The 17,611-nt window shown below is 41.9% G+C and overlaps 1 protein-coding gene across 1 annotated transcript in view; it reads right to left on the bottom strand.

The window, feature by feature from the left end:
- The window catches only part of CHN1 (chimerin 1), a 129,727-nt gene that overhangs the window by 77,888 nt on the left and 34,228 nt on the right, over positions 1-17,611 (bottom strand). Inside the window, exon 2 of the mRNA XM_081935447.1 lies at positions 2,849-2,887. Coding sequence (XP_081791573.1) covers positions 2,849-2,887 — 39 coding nt within the window. The remainder of the gene's footprint in view (positions 1-2,848; positions 2,888-17,611) is intronic.

Raw genomic sequence — 17,611 nt, forward strand, 5'->3', positions numbered from 1 at the left:
ACAAATCTTTACAAGATTTAGAAATAGTCACACACAAAGGAATAGCATCTTTTAGCTGCCAGCAAGATGTCATGATAATAAAAACCGAACATCCTTAGAGTATAGGTGGTATATAGCCTAATATGAACATACATGCACTTCCTTTGCAAAAGGTTATTTTTCAGCCATTTATTATTCTTATTTGCAACTGGAGACAGCAGGCATGCATTTCTATGTGACAACTGCAGGATGTGTGACTGTTGTGATTAATGAGCTTTAATATAAGCGACACAATGAGTGCCAATTTTTATCCTTTAATCATCGTTTTGAAGACAAAAGCCTGCTTCGAGTCACTTTGTGTGTTAATGGTTTTACATTAAATAACTGGCTTGGCATATGACCAGTGACTGATCGAGTAAGTTATGACTTAAATCCTGCACACTGGAGCCCTTAAGCTCTGAAGCAGACAAAGGTTCTGACAATAGCAATTATAAAAGAGCAGCTGTGGGCAGAAGATTCTTAAAGGTACGGCCGTTCCTTTGAGGCTCCAGCAAAAGGAAACCGAGTGAAAATGAAATAAAATGAAAGTTGGCACTGCATAAATGTCGGTGCCCAACTGACATAACTTGAGTTTAATTCAACTCTGATGATGATAGATCAATCTTAGGATTTTGGTACTGGGTTGAAACAAATACCCTAGAATGAAAAAAAACGAAAATGCACCACCATTTACTTCTTCAAACAGAATAGATGCATTCTTTGTTATATAATTACCATTTCTCAGTTAATAAGAATGACTGTGCTTTCATTTTTAATTGTTCTGAGTTTTGCCTTCATGTAATTATAAAAACCTGGATTGTGTAGCACAGTTTCTGAGGATTTTTATTTTTTCACACAGTTGTCTTGAAGTTATCAGATCATAGTCTTCCTCGTCAAGCCCCAAATTTTCTTTTTATTTCTATTACCTCAGGCAAAGACAAATTCCTTGTGTGTCCAATCACACTTGGCCAATAAAGAATTCTATTCTATTCTATTCTATTCTATTCTATTCTATTCTATTATGTAGTAGGGCCAGGAACTAATGCAAAATTAGTTTGGGCTAATATTCATATACAACAAATCATACCACTATATAAAAAAGATGCATACTTAGTATCATCCTTCCCCACAAAATCCACCAAGAAGCAAGACTTACAGAGCAAAGAGAGGTAGAGTTAATATAGGGCCTTCATGGGACAGGGCAGTGAGTAAACACAACTCAGGCTTTTTCAGCGATCTCAGTCCATATACCTAAATATGTGTTTGAGGTAAACTGAGCTCCTCACAAGTTCATTATTTTGCATCAACGTTGTTCTAAGGGAGCTAAAACTCAAAATGGAAAAAAATGAATTTGATTTACCCCAGAGGCTTTATTAACAGTATATTCAAGCTAAACTTTTGTTATTTTGATTCTTTGGTCCAAAATCAACTGCTGCTTTTAAGCTTCCACAAAGAATTTCTGACAGAATTATCAATGGCTCCTTAGCCAGTAACTTACTTGTTATAATTTCACAAGTTGCCTACATGACCATGGTAATGAGTTTAAAGATCCTGTTCTGATAAATCAAAGGAAAATTGAACAACTTCGAACTGATCCTCTAAAGTAAGGTTAATACAATCACAAAGTAATTTTTTGTGCATACCTCGGAGATTGTTCAGTTATTATAACAACTCTATTGTTAGATATGTAATTCAGGAATTGATCATGAACCCACATGTGGTTTAAATTGCATTTAATGTTCCATAATTGCATTTGGAGATGAGGTCAATTAGTTTATGGATATGATTCTGGTTACACATGTACCCACTACACAGAACTCATTAAATCAAAGAATTGTCAGTTGTCTGACCATGGGATTGACTAATAATTATTATACAATAAAGAAAACTATATCTATACTTTTTTTGCAGCAATGAATTTTTAATATTGCTGATTAACCACATTTTTATAAATGGCAAGTAAAAAGATTTTCAAACAATGTAGGTCACTTTTTTGAATTGCTTAGTTTATAACATATTTCCCAGGCTCTTTTCTCTCCCTCTTCAAAAAAATGCATTCACATTGGTTCATATATGAAATAAATGAAACATGCACTAAAATTTGATATTTGTCCATACTGACCCCTTATATATCACTAGGACCTACAGGAAGCTACAGCAACATATGGTGGCAAAAAATGTAAATATTAAGGAAAACCAAAAAGTCCAATTATTTTTTTCATAGAACCATAAAGTGCAAAAATGTATTACAGGTAGTCCTCGACTTACAACAGTTCACTTAGTGACCGTTTGAAGTTACAAAGGCATTGAATAAAGTGACTCATTACCATTTTTCACACTTATGACCATTGCAGCATCCTCATGATCATGTGATTTACATTCAGAGGCTTGACGATTGACTCACATTTATGACGGTTGCAGGGTCCTGGTTCATGTGATCACCTTTTGCACCTTCTGACAAGCAAAGTCAATGGGAAAACCAGATTCACTTAACAACTGAGCTGCTAACTTAACAAATATGGCAAGAAAAGTCATAAAATGGGGCAAAACTCACTTAACAAATTTCTCACTTAGCGACATAAATTTTGGGCTCCATTGTGGTTGTAAGTTGAGGACTACCTATGTAGTCAAAGAAATGCACGTAAACAATTGAACGAGGCTTGAAAAACTGTTACAAGTTCAGGTGGAAACTGGATGAAACAAACTTAGGTTTGATATGTGAGAAATGGAGTTCAAAAAAAGCGAACCCACCCACCCCTCATTCCCCATATCATGGGTGGGTAGATTTATGAATGGGGTAGACAGTGATAATATCTAATGAAATACTCACAATAAGATTTCCAAACTGGTGGCCTGTATTCATCAGTATCTGGGGAGAAAAAACACAGCAGAAAAGCAGAGAGTTTGTATAAAATACGAAACAGAATGAAAATTAACATTCAGCAGATTTATATGTAGAATAAATATTTAGATTCATTTTACAGCTTCATTTTAAAAACTGATTATGTAAAGTCATCTGGTTTGCCCATTTAAAGAAAATCCTATATCTGAGACTTCAAATGGGAGAAGAAAAAAAGGGAAACTATCATTATGACAGCACTTATGGCAGGAACCTTTTCAGGGAGTCACCAGGAATCAACATTGACTCAAAGGCACAAAAATAAATTTTAAAATAAAAGATTTTTTTTTAAAAAATGCAGCATTTACCTTATTCATACACTGGCTGAAATAAATGTAACAACAGACAACTTGAATGTTTTTGTCACACCTGAATCGGAAACACTCATCATACTTTTATCTTACATGCTATTACAAAATGTTTTATTTTGTGTCTGTATGTGTGTGTTTCTCAACATTTTATTGAATTATATAATAAAATGCAAAAATACAAAATGTTTTACTGAATGGAATTGTAACAGATTTTGTGCAGCTGCTTTGCCAAAGTTACCTTTACAAGCGACATTACTTACTAATGCAGTCAGTCCTTTACAAAAGGGGTCCCCAACCCCCGGTCCATGGACCAGCACCAATCATGCAGAAACCAGTCCACACAAACAAGAGAAGTCCCATCCATGGGATGCAGGCAGCATGTGAAACCATGCCACCCCTGCGGTCTGCAGAAAAACCTCTCTGGACAGAACCGGTCTCTGGTGCCCAAAAGGTTGGGGGCCACTGCTTCACTGCTCCACTGCTTTAGCAACCATTTAAACTCACGGCAGCACTGAACAAATAGTACTTATGACCAATGTTTGAAGGGATGGCCACCTTAGCATCCTCATAGTCACGAGACTGCAATCTGGATGCTTGGTAACCAGCTTCCAATTACGACATTGGAGCATCCCGCGATGTTCTGATCACTATTTGTGGCCTTCGTGGACAGTTTCCGACAAGCAAAGTCAATGGATAAGCCATCGATAGGAGGTGGCAAGGGGCGACCATGTCACGGTGCACTTAACAACAGCCCAAGACTTGCTAAATAATGGTAATAAATGTGAAAGTAATGTTAAGCAAGGTGGTCATATAGCACTTCATTTTACAACCACATTGCTCAGTTTGTTTATTCTGGTCCCAATTTCTGACATTAACTGAGGAATACCTGTTCCTTCAACTATGGCCCTACCTATAGCTTCTTTTAGGAAGGTGATTAAAAGTCCCTTGATCAGATGCAGGCCCTCACCAATTCATATGTATGTATGTATATATAGTACTATTATAGTTCATTCTTATCCGTCCATTGACTTCTCAATTATTGCTTGTTTTACTTTAATCTAGGACTTTAAAAATTTTTCCCTTAAGAAATTTTAAGCGTGTAATATCATTTAAATTGAGCAAAATAAATTTTGTTTCATTATTCTTTCTTGGTCTCTGCTTCCCAGTAGTAGAATGGCACTAGATGATACATTCTTATTCTTCTTGTGCCATATCCGTCATTAGATGTCGGCAATCATGCTGGCGATTCTATTTTTATTGATTGTTGCATGAAAAAGTGCTGCTGAGTTTTGTCCAAACCAGTCCCTTAGATTTTGAAGCCATGGTGTTCTTCTTCTGCCTGGACCTTGTTTGCCTTCAATCTTTCCCTGGAGGAATAAGTGAAGTGTGGCATATTTTCCCGGGTGTCGCATCACATGTCTGAAGTACTCTAACTTTTGCTTTTTAATGGTTTTGATGATTTCCCTTGGCCATCCCAGGTGGCTTATCACCTCCTCATTTCTGATTTTGTCAACCCAGCTTGTACATAACAGCCATCTGTAAATCCACATTTCAAATGCTTCTAGTCTCTTCAAGTGGCTTTCTGTCAGAGACCAACTCTCTACTCTGTAGAGCAGGATAGAAAAGATGTAACATCTGACAAACCTCATTTTCAGTCTTAGGCTTATGTTGTGACTGCAGAAGACCTTTTTCATTTTGAAGAATGCTGTTCAAGCTTTCTCTAGCCTTGCCTTTACTTCAGTGGTCATGTCCCAGCTTTCATGTAAATTAGAACCGAGGTACGTGATCCTTTCAACTTTTTCTAGTGGTATTCCTTCCTAATTTATCAGTGGTAAATCAACGGGTTGTTTGCTGACGACCATGATCTTGGTTTTTGAGGTGTTAAGTTTCAAGCCATATTTTTCAGATATTGCTGTGACTCTGTTGATGAGGCGCTGAAGGTCTTCATGTTTACTGGCGAACAGAACTGTATCATCAGCATATCTTAAATTGTTGATCTGTTTACTTTGAGGCCAGTATCTATGTTTTCTGGTGCTTCGTTGAAAATTGACTCAGAGTAGATATTAAACAACAGTGGAGACAGAATACAGTCCTGTTTGACCCCTCTTCGTACTTCTGCATCATCTGAATATTTTTGGCCTAATCTTACATTTGATGATGCATAGATGGCAGCAAAGTGTTAGAAGTTTCCTGAACCATCTTATTGTCTTCTGGCAATCATGCTGATTTAGATTTACCAGTGCATAAATGGTGCTGGTATTGGATTGAATATCAAAAGGTAGTGCCAAAATGCCTTTTCTTCCCCAACAGAAAGTTCCTTTGAGAAGCAAATTTCTGGCTAGTCTGGAATCATGCCAATCATAAAATATCCGCTCCTTCCGTCAGAAACTTAAAACCCACCTATTCCAGCTAGCTGGCTTGGCCTAATTCCATCTTCCCACCTCAGTTTTATTTCTAAATTTTTTAGGGTCTGTTTTTAATGTTTTTAATTTTTATAAATTCGTACAGGGGTTGTTTAATTTGATTTTTAGCTATGTATATGATTGTTTGTATGTTTTTAAATTTATTCCTGTACACCGTCCCGAGTCCCCCTCGGGGAGAGGGGGCGGTCTAGAAATTTAATAAATTATTAATTAATTATTATTATATTCATTTGATATCGAATGCAATATTTTTCAATGGGATAGTCTTTATTCTATTGCTGGATTTACAAGATACACTATACCTGGTAGTTAGACTAGCACTGATGATGTTACCTAGTTTGGGTAATGAAACATCTGCAAGAAAACAACCCAACTTAAAGAGCACCAAGGACCCCTCATGTCAACCCTGAGCTACAAATATTCTCCTTTATTGGTGCAGTTTACCAAGTTTCCGTTTAGTGTGTTATATGTATCCAGCTAGTGTAGTTGATAAATGATGAACTAGTGTAATTTTTGCTATATAGGTCATTCTAATCATGGTTAAACTAACCATTATTTTCCACAATGTGTGAATCTAACCCAAAGATCATCAAGAAAAATGTATGCACATATCAACCAAGCTTTATACCTAATGAAACTTGAATGGTTACTAATTATGCTTCCATAGACAACAGTTTTCTTCTTTATCAGTAACACATGCATACTGAAATTCATTTTCAAGTAAATTATTGTAGGGGAGATCCATGCGTTCATCTAAATAAATATACAGTAAAATTACAAATAGTTTTTGACTGGACGGGTAACACTATAGATGCATCTTCATTAAAAGAAATGAAGATGACTTGACTGAAAAACAAGACTATTTTTCACTAAAGTCAAAACATCTTGATTAAATCTCAACAAAGAAAGTGGAAACTTTGCATATAATGTAATATTTAAAATTCAGCTGCTGGAAGCCATGATTTATGCTATGCAGGTGTTCAGAAATGTTTTGTTTTATAATACTCCCTGTATACTTTACTGCCTTACTGTTGTATATGTAACCTTGGGCCATCCACATTAGGGAGCAAAATACCAAACATTATCTAGTAAACATATATCAATGACAGCTAAGTAAAAAAGCTGCACTGTATTGCTTTTATAATGTTTTCTAAAGGATTAGACAATAACAATACAATTTTTGAATTTTATTTTAATGTTATACTCTAATGTTATACTCTGATGCAAAGCAAAAGATGAAAGGTACGGTAAGATTGGGTGTTAGGCCCTTGTTCTTTGACCATTTTTCCCCCCTTAGCTAAAAACAATGAAGCCCCCGCTATGGAGAAAAAAAATCTATTGTACTATTGTATCTGAAGAAACAGTGTTACTTCTTGTAGTGATGGTAATAATGAAAACAGCAAAAGAGACAAGACCATTTGCTCATCATGAAACACTGTAAATCAGGGGTGTCAAACTCGAGGCCCACGGGCCAGATGCGTCACGCGCTGGCCACGCCCACCCCCATTTTAGCAAAGGGGGGAAAAGTTGTGATATGCCACGTGACAACAATGTGACGCCATGAGTTTGACACCCCTGCTGTAAATTGTAAGATATTGCAGTCAGCAAAGTAGTAAACACCTAACCAGAGATTTGGTTAGATAGATAAAGTCTAACATTAGATGAACCAGGCTGCCTCTCTGCTTTTGATTTTTCTTCTCTCTGTTTTGTTAAGACCACTAATTCTAGGGAAATAAAGAGAGAATGCTCCCCATTCTGCTAATAGACCTTGAGGTAGATCATCTCAGGTGTTTCCTTGTGATCCTGAAAAGAAATGGATAAGGGGATCTCCAAAGCCTCAAATCAATGCACAGATAGGGCTTAAAAGACTTTCTGACAGCAATTTTTATATTTATTTCTTTATTTCTATATTAAAAGAAGCAATGATTAACAAAATATCAGAAAAATATTTTTCAGGTGGCAAAAAAGAAATTTAGGCATTACCAAATTTATTCAAATGCACTTAGACATATATTTGTATACTGCCTCATAATGCTTTACAGCACTCTCTGAGTGATTGGCAATATCATCATATTGCCTGCAACAATCTGGGTGCTCATTTTACCGACCTCGGAAGGATGGAAGGCTGAATCAACCTTGAGCCGGTCAGAATCACACTCCAGGCTGTGGCCAGAGTCAGCCTGCAATATGGCATATGAATAAGGTGACCAGATGTCCCGCTTTTGGCGGGACAGTCCCGATTTTTATCAATTTGTCCCATGTCCCGCGGTGTTTTTAAAAAGTCCCGATTTTTGGAAAGAATGCACTAAAAGCGGGACGTCTGGTCACCTTAGCCCTATGTGCTTGGGCTTTAGTCACGTCAAAACAACCCTAGATGCATTCCCACCGATTCTAAAACAGCGGATCCGATTGCGAAACGGGATGGGGGAGGGGGCGCGGATAGAATCAGAACCCCTCTGCAGATTTACCCCCAAATCCCCAGATCTCTCTCCCCCCCTTTGGCGATGGGGATTTTCCCCCTCCCCGTTCACACCCAAACAAGATCTAGGAGAAATTTCCCATGCCCAGTGTGAGAGGATGGACCCTCCCGGGGGGCGTTGCGACCTCCACCCAATTTTTTAAAAAATACCATCCTTGCCTTCATTCTCACGGAAGCATCGCCCCTTTGTGCTTGGCTCCCAGCCCTCCACGGAGAAATCCCCCCTCCTGATCCCGGACCGGATCCAGACGACCACCGGATCCCCCCCGGATCCTTACGACCACCAGAACCCTCCCTCCAACAACTCCACCGCGTGTGTGGAGCCCAGGCAGAGACGGGCGACGTCCCCTCTTCAATCCGCCCCACCAGCAGCGCGCCAGGGTGGCTGGCTGACTGGGAGCCAGCGGATCGGAGCGAGGCGCGGCATGGTGCTCAGATCATGGAGCCTGTGGGCTCAGCGTGTGGCCAGGCGGGCAAATGGGGCCAGCCCCATTCAAAAGAGTGTGGGCTTCCCTCCCGGGCGGGATCAGACACAAAGCAAAAGGGATCGGGGGAAGGAGACGACTCCCCTTTGGATCCCCCCTTATCACCCAAAGCCCGTTTGTGGATTGCTCCATCGCTCCCTTCTCTTTCAGGATCGGGGAGGGAGGGGCGAGGACGCAAGAGAAAGCACCTCCTAGGCAAAACCACCTTTGGGATGGCTGAGAATCTCCATAGACTCGCACCCTTAGAATCTCCTGGAACCAAAATTTCCGCAGCCCGGATTCCCGCCCAAAGCGCCATCCCCGAGGCCCCGCTCAGGAACCGGAAGTCACTTGGAGAGAGCTGATCCGACTTGATTTACCTTCCCCCGCGAAGAGGGTCGGCGGCAAGAGATCGAAGAAGGAGCGGGATGAGCCTCGGGAGCCATTTCCAACTGTGAGCTTCCGTCCTGGGCTTCCCCCCCCCCGCTTTGGTGGGGTGGTTGTCCCGGAAAGGCCCTTCCTTTGGCAACGACCCCCATCTGCTCTCCTTGGGGTCCTTCCTGCTCCAGAGCAATTGGTAGTCAGAATAACAAGAGTTAGAAGGGACCTTGGAGGTCTTCTAGTCGAACCCCCTGCTCAGGCAGGAAACCCCACACCACTTAAGACAAATGGTTGTCGAATCTCTTCTTAAAAACGTCCAGTCTTGGAGCATTTACAACTTCTGGTGGCAAGTCGTTCCATTGGTTAATTGTTTTAAAAAATATATATTACAATACTATTTTTGCGTTCTATGAAAATTTTTGTTGCTCCATATAGACCAAATTTTAAATCAAGACACCCCCCCCCCCGTCAATGGTGTCCCACTTTACCAATGTTAAAATCTGGTCACCTTACATATGAACCACTAGGGCTCTAACTATACAATAATATAGAACTCCTTCCTTCCTTCCTTCTTGCCTGTCTGCCTGCATCTTAAGGCAGCAGTCCCCAGACTTTCCAGCACAGGGAGGGTATAAGTGGCAGACACATGCGAACGTGCACAGCTCCATTTGTGTGAGCAGCATGCACATGTGCCCTCCACTCAGATGAATGGAGCTTCATGCATGTGGCAGGTACTTGCACTTGTACATGAAGCTCCATTAGAAGCTCATGTGCAAAGCTCCATCCGCACAAAAGGGGCTTAGCGCCCAAGTGCAAACCCTCTGGTCACATGAGTGGAGCATCATGCATATGTGTGTGCTTGCCTCGAACAAATGGAGCTTTACAATTGCCCATTTCTCCCACAGCTCAGTTTTGAACAGGTTGTGGCCAGGTAATGGGTCATGGCCCGGGGGGCTGGGGACCCCTGTCTTAAGGAATAAATATGTAATTTTCTTTTGTAGTGAGGGCCACAACATTGGAAAGTTCTGTGCTAATAAACTCATTGTCAGGCCTGTAATTATATTCTTTTTTGGATCTTTGGCCTGCCACACTTTCTTAGAATTTTCTATGCTGTTTCAATAGTGTAGTAGTTGGGAGGGGGGAATAGAAAGGAGTAGAATTGTAGAATGGATTGTTGACATTCTTTTGTAGAAGCCAAGGTCATCTTTTGTCTTCGCATCTCGACACCTGGCCGGAAGAAGATGGGTGTACATGCCAGCGTGGAAGATGATGATTGGAACATGTGATGGATTTGTGGGTGTGGGGAGAGATCATGAACTTTCAACTGGTTGAACTTAGAGAATGTACTTCCAGAGTTGAAATTTCCATAGCTGTACTAACATGCCTGTGGAATAAATTGCACCATTAAGGATGTTTTGCCTTGGACAATGATTTATTTCTGCATGGTATTTAGAACCCTAACATTATTTCAACTCTCTACTTTAAAAATATTTCACTAGCTCCCTCCCCCTATCAAGGGGGAAGAGCTGGTGATGGAAGATCTGGTGATGTGGGTCTCGGCATTCCCAATGCTGACCGGGACAGCGTAAATATCAGCGAAGAATTAATGAGAAGCTTTTGGTGATAAGAAGAGGAGTACGGAACTTCAAAGGCAATGGAATGCTGTTTCCAGTTTAATTGCATCTGGAGGAATGCAGGAGGAGACGCGACAAGACGAAGGAAATCTCAGACGGACTTCTTCAGCAAAATTGTGAGTGCATGCTCCCCCTCCTTCCCCCCCAGCTTAGAAGCAAGATTGGAAAAAAAAAACACCCTTAGAACGGAGGTTTGGGCTCCTTCCAGACGGCAATAAATGAAATGGCATATCACCCTGCAACTAGATGGGAGAGAGATTCCCTTTCAAAATGGGAATTTCAAAGGAGGCAGGAAGAAGGAATTTTTCCAGCATCTGTCACTTGCAAGCCACCACAAATGGGGCTGCAACCAGTAAATGAAGCAAATTGGGCAGTAAATTGGGCTTTCCTCCCAGGACTTGGATGGAAAAGATGCTACTTACAAACTCCTTTGCCATCAGCATGGGGAAATGCTCCAAGCCAGCAGAGGGCACCTACTTGGCCCATAACTCATCCAAGCCAGCAAAGGGCACCTACTTGGCCCATAACTCCTCCAAGCCAGCAGGAGGGTCCTTGGCACGTAAAACCCCCTAGCCAGCCATCATTGGTTGAGCTGCAACCTGTGAAGCAGGCAACCCCGGGATGGGTCTTAACCCCAGGTCATGGATGGGAGGGATGCCAGTGGGCACCTGCCCTCCCTCAGCAGATGGCACCATGGCAGAAAGCTGGGCAGTGGCCAACCGAGGGATTGACCTCCCCACCGGTTCCAGTCTCCCCTGCAAGGCCCCAAAAGGTTCTTACCAGACCTTCCTACAGAGAAGAAATCTCCATGGAAGAAGGTATTATCAAAGGGAGGCCTGCGGGATGGATGGCGGGAAATTGTGCGCCTGTAAGGCCCCAAGTGGTTCTTACCCCACCTTCCTACAGAGTAGCAATCACCAACATGGAAGAAGGGATTACCAAAGCCAGGCCTGCAAGATGGGAAGCGGGACAAGGTGCATCTGCAATGCCCCAAAAGGTTCTTACTCCACCTTCCTACAGAGAAGCAATCTCCACCATGGAAGAAGGGTTTACCAAGGGGGCAGCTGCAAGTTGGAGAGCAAGGCAATGTGATGAAACGGTTCCTAAGTTTAGAGATGTAACTAGGTTCCATTCCTCGTGGGGGGCAATTAAATGCCACCATTGTTGTCAACTTGGCCACAGAGCGTCAGAGTGTTTGGCTCCAGCCCCAATGCCACAAACGTGCGCACCAACCACCACGGCGGTAAAGAGAGGGTCCCAGATGCCACCACAGAAGAGTCATCTGGGCCAACAACCTCTGGAAGAGGATCCCCAACTTAAGGTGAGGAAGTGTCCTACCAAAGGGGAGGCCTCGGAAGAGGAAAAGGGCAGACAATCTCCGGAGGAGGATCCCCAACTTAAGGTGACAAAGAGTCCAACTAAGGGGGAGGCCTCGGAGGGGAAAAAGCCTAAACGACCTCTGGAAGAGGATCCCCAACTTCAGGTGGCGAAGAGTCCTACCAAGGGGGAGGCCTCGGAGGAGGGAATTGCCGAAGAACAAACGTGTGTACCAATTGCCACGGTGGTTAAGAGAGGGCCCCAGATGCCTGCACAGAAAAGTCATCTGGGCCAACAACCTCTGGAAGAGGATCCCCAACTTAAAGTGACGAAGTGTCCTACCAAGAGGGAGGCCTTGGAAGAGGAAAAGGGCAAACAATCTCCGGAGGAGGATCCCCAACTGAAGGTGACAAAGAGTCCAACTAAGGGGGAGGCCTCGGAGGGGGAAATGCCCAACCAACCTCTGGAAGAGAACCCCCAACTTCAGGTGACAAAGAGTCCTACCAAGGGGGAGGCCTCGGAGGAGGAACAAGGCCAGCCGTGGATGATTGAATCCAAGAGCCCAGAACCTACAGCACCTGCAGCAGAGAGCCCGAAACGGCCTTGGGAAGAGGTCGCAATGGACTTCATCATGGAACTCCCAGACAGCAGTGGGCATAAAGTAATTTGGACGGTTATTGATTTGGTTTCTAAGCAGGCACACTTCATTGCTTGCTCAGGATTGCCATCCGCAAATGAATTAGCGAAAATGTTTGTGAAACACATTTATCGCCTGCATGGAGTACCCAAGAGGATCATTTCAGACCGCGGAGTCCAGTTCACAACCAAGTTCTGGAGAGAGGTCCTGAGATCCATTGGGTCCACACAAGAACTGAGCTCAGAGGTTCATCCCAGCATGAACGGCGCAGCAGAGGGAGCCAATGCGGTGGTGGAACAATACATCCGGTGTGTTGTGGACTATCAGCGGGACAACTGGTCGGACTTGCTACCCTTCGCCGAAGTGGCGTACAACGATGCGGTCCACAGCAGCAGAGGATTAGCGGGTTTCCAGATTACCAGTGGCATGGAAGTTGTTGCCATGCCTGAGTTGCCTAGAGAACCTCCTTCTTTCATGTCTTTGAGTGAATGGATGGACATGCTAAAGAAAGGATGGGAGAATACGAAGAAGGCTTTAGCAGTTGCAGCAGAAGCCTACCAGAAGCAAGATGATCAACGTCGCTCACTCCTAAACCCCTACCGTGTGGGGGACAATGTTTTTGTATCTACCAAATACATAAGATTAGAAATGCTTAGCAAGGAATTGGGTCCAAAATTTCTAGGTCCATTCCCAATAGTGAAGATAGTTAACTCAGTTACAGTTCAACTCAGTCTACCCAGAAGTCTAGGGGAAATTGACCCAGAATTTCATTGTAGTTTGTTGAAACCAGTAATTGGGTCTAACAGAAGAGCATCCACCCAAGCTCAATCTCCTCCTTTAGTGATGGAAGGGGAAATACAATCTGAGGTGGAAAAAATTGTAGATTTCAGGCTGAATAGGGGTTGCTTACAGTACTTAGTGCATTGGAAGGGTTACCCTTGGTCTGAAGTTAATTGGGTAAACAGTGGGAACCTGAAAGTGGAGAAGTTAGTAAAGCAATTCAATGGGAAGTTTCCTGAGAAGTCAAGGGGTTCCCCTGGGTGGAGAAGAGGTGGTTAATTTTGTTATGTTAACTTTTATGTTATTCTCTTTGCAGGAAACGTTTTTCTTTTGAGGAGAGGCCGCCTGTCAGGCCTGTAATTATATTCTTTTTTGGATCTTTGGCCTGCCACACTTTCTTAGAATTTTCTATGCTGTTTCAATAGTGTAGTAGTTGGGAGGGGGGAATAGAAAGGAGTAGAATTGTAGAATGGATTGTTGACATTCTTTTGTAGAAGCCAAGGTCATCTTTTGTCTTCGCATCTCGACACCTGGCCGGAAGAAGATGGGTGTACATGCCAGCGTGGAAGATGATGATTGGAACATGTGATGGATTTGTGGGTGTGGGGAGAGATCATGAACTTTCAACTGGTTGAACTTAGAGAATGTACTTCCAGAGTTGAAATTTCCATAGCTGTACTAACATGCCTGTGGAATAAATTGCACCATTAAGGATGTTTTGCCTTGGACAATGATTTATTTCTGCATGGTATTTAGAACCCTAACACTCATGCAATGTCATACAGCATTAGCATTTAAACTGTAAAGACTGTAAAGGCTTTGCTATACTTTTATTGGCTAGGATATAAAATAGACACATAATCTCTTCAATTTTTTTCCAAAGTGATTAAAAATAAAAACGTCTCTTTAGAATATACTTTAATTTAAAACAATAATGCATTCTAATTACAGAAAAAAGCAACTTGGGGGGGGGGGGGGACACAAAATTTTAAGACACTGAAATACAGTATCAAATATTTTCTCCTACATTCTACCCACCAGAACTGAACCCTCTCTCAAGGCATCTAACAATTAAAATGCAATTCCAACTAAATAGTAATTAAAACCAAAATTAATCTGTATTGAGCATAGATTTAGAACTCAGGGGATTCTATTTACAGTAGGAGTGCAAACTGGATTTAGGAGTGCAAGGTAATTATCTTAAAAGATGCAACAAGAGGTTCTAGATTAGAATTTACATATTACCATATTTATTGTAAGTGAAAGAACAAGATTATTTCTTGTCAAATATAGAAAATAATTTTGTAGCAAAGCCATATAATGTTCTATTGTCCTCACAAACAGCCAGTTTGGTATGCTTGTTAAGCCACCAAGGTAGAACCGCAAGACCATGAGTTTAGTCCTGCCTTGGATGTGAAGCCAATTGAGTGACCTTGGGCCAGTCACTCTCTCAGCCCTAGGAAAGAGGAAATGGCAAACCACTTCTGAATTCTTGCCATTAAATGTTCAAGGACTTGTCTAGGCGGTTCCCTGGGAGTCAACACTGACTCAAGGAACAAGTATTTTTAAAAAACCCTAAACATTTTTATACTCTTTACCTAATAACAAGTAAATACTACTTCAAATGAAGCCCTAGTCTTGGTGATGTCATATCCATGCGTTTTCTTGAAAAAAAATACAGAAGGGACATATTCTTCCAAGATATATTTTGAATTTCCTAGTCTAGCCTATGGCCCTACGATTTCTCAGTAGCTTTCCATCTGATTACCATTACAGTCCAATTATTATAAATTCCAACAACAGCAGTTAGCTTGGAAAATAATAAAACCAGATCACTCACTCACTTGTGGCCAGGTCACAGGCCACAAAAAGCAATCTAGTCAGACCTGTTAAAATGCACATTGGAGATTATCCAAATGATTAATTACACCAGTGGTTCCCAAACTTTTTCAGTCCACCCCCCCCTCTTGGTGCTACAAACTGATCCTCAGTGCCCCCCACCCAGTGGTGGAATTCAATTTTTTTACTACCGGTTCTGGTGGGCATGGCTGGGGGGGGTCATGTGACTGGGCGGTTTGCACGACGGAAGGAAGATAGTAACAGTAACATTCAAAACTGTAACAACTGCATATTTATTCAAAATCCAATTTAAAAACCTTTTTAGTTAATGTTAATAGGATCCAAATTGGAATGGAGAAAAATGGTTTTGTGCGTGAGTGTGTGTGTGTGTGTGTGTGTGTGTGTGTGTTTGAGTGAGCGAGGGGTCCAGTAAGGGAACTGCGCCTATTTAGAAAAGGTAAATTATTGCAAACATGATCAGTTGAAGATAAGTATGGGGACAGGTTGGGCGGTAGAGAGAAAGTGATAAAAGAGTGGGAGAGAAGGAGATAGACAAAGAGAGACAAAGAGAAAGAGGGTGAGAGAGACAGAAAGAGACAAAGAGGAGAGAGAAGGGAGAAGGAGAGAGAAAATGACAGAAGAATGGAAAAGAAGGAGAGAGAAAGAGAAGAGAGACAAAGAGAAAGAGGATGAGAGAGACAGAGAGAGAAGAGAGGAAGAGGAAAGAGTAAGAGAGAACATCTCATTTCAACCCTGAGGTGCAAATATTCTCTTTGATTGGTAATTTTATTTGTCCATTTACTATCCAATGTTCTCATTTCTCCTTAAGTTCATCAAGAATTCGCTTCTTTTTATTGAATTTATCACAATACCTTAAGAACAACCTTTTTCAGCATAGCTTTACAGCTATTTAAAATATATAGTAATTTAGGTCAGGTTTTCAGAACATTAGTCTATTTATAAGTCACTAAGTGCAAAGAAACAGAATTCAGAAAGTTGGCTTCCCTTTTTGTAATTGCCTATTGTCTTTTCTACCTACATTTTTGATAACTGATATTCACTGTTGACCCAAGAAGCCCATCATAGAAAGAAACCCTCCCTATGAACTTTGTTGGGTTTCCATGGAATGAGGTTTGATCTTTTTCTCAACCATACAGTAGCATATTCTTTCTAAGGAGGATATAATCAAGATAGTCCATAATTGTCTATCAATCTAACGGTATGGCAATTGACAATCTCTTTATATTTTAACTCTAACTCTTTCAGTCTTAAAGGTTTGGTGGGTTTGGTGGGGAGAAATCCAAAAATTCTTTAAAGAGGAAAAAAATGTTTGCACAATTGCATCCATGGAGACATGTATATATACATAACACAGAGAGAAACAAACTGTTAAGTGCTAAGTCTGCCCAACAACTAACTAACTCTCTTTATTTCTCTCTGTCTCTCTCTCTCTCAATGCGAGAGAGAAAGAGAGAGAGAGAGAGCATATGTATCCCTCCTTCCTTCAACCCAACACTCTCGTTGGCATCCCGGCCAGACAAGAGGGACTGCAGAGGATCTCCCCGAGTCTAGGGCAGCGAGTCATTCGAGGACAAACTTGCCTCTTGGAAGGAATGACTCGGCTTGGCACCCACTTTCGATCTGCCGCCCAACGACCGAACGGAGAAGCGAAGAGGCAGGAGAGACAAAGCGGGAGTCAAGCCGGGTCATTCCTTCCAAGAGGCAACTTTCCCATCGAATGACTCGCTGCCCTAGACTTGAGGAGACCCTCTGCAGTCCCTCTCGTCTGGCCGGGATGCCAGCGAGAGTGTTGGGCTGAAGGAAGGAGGGATACACACACTCGCAATCTCCCTCTCCCTCTCTCTCGCGCAAATGGCAAATCCAAGCAGCTGCTGCTGGGAGCCCATCCATGCCTTCTCCCAACCCCAAAACCCCTTCTCTCAGCTACGTTCTGCCTTGTGGACCTAGAACTGATTGCTGACTTCAGGCTGGCTCTCCTCTCCTATTATCATGGAAGGCATCTCACAAAAACCACTGCACGGCATGTTTTGTTGCCACGTGCGCAGTCGTGCACCCACGCAGCTTAGAGGGAACATTGCAGGTGACCCAAAATATCCAACAAAATTGCACAGATAAACTGACAGATAGGAAGTTTAATTAGCTTAAAAGCAAAAATATTCTCAATGACTTTGAAAATCCCAATGAGTTATCAAATATCAGGTGATGTCGCGGCTGGAGACTCAAAGATAGCTGAGATTGCAGCCAGGAGAGGTAGAACAAGGAAGATTTTCTTTGAAAGAGAGAGATCATTAACCATCAACTTTTATGATTTACTCATTAACCATCAACTTTTATGATTTACTCATTAACCATCAACTTTTATGAACTTTTACCAACTTTCTATCAACCTTTATTAGCATCCTAATTCC

The sequence above is a fragment of the Natrix helvetica genome (genome assembly GCF_964273705.1).
Source record: "Natrix helvetica genome assembly, chromosome: 1".
Taxonomy (NCBI): Eukaryota; Metazoa; Chordata; class Lepidosauria; order Squamata; family Natricidae; genus Natrix; species Natrix helvetica.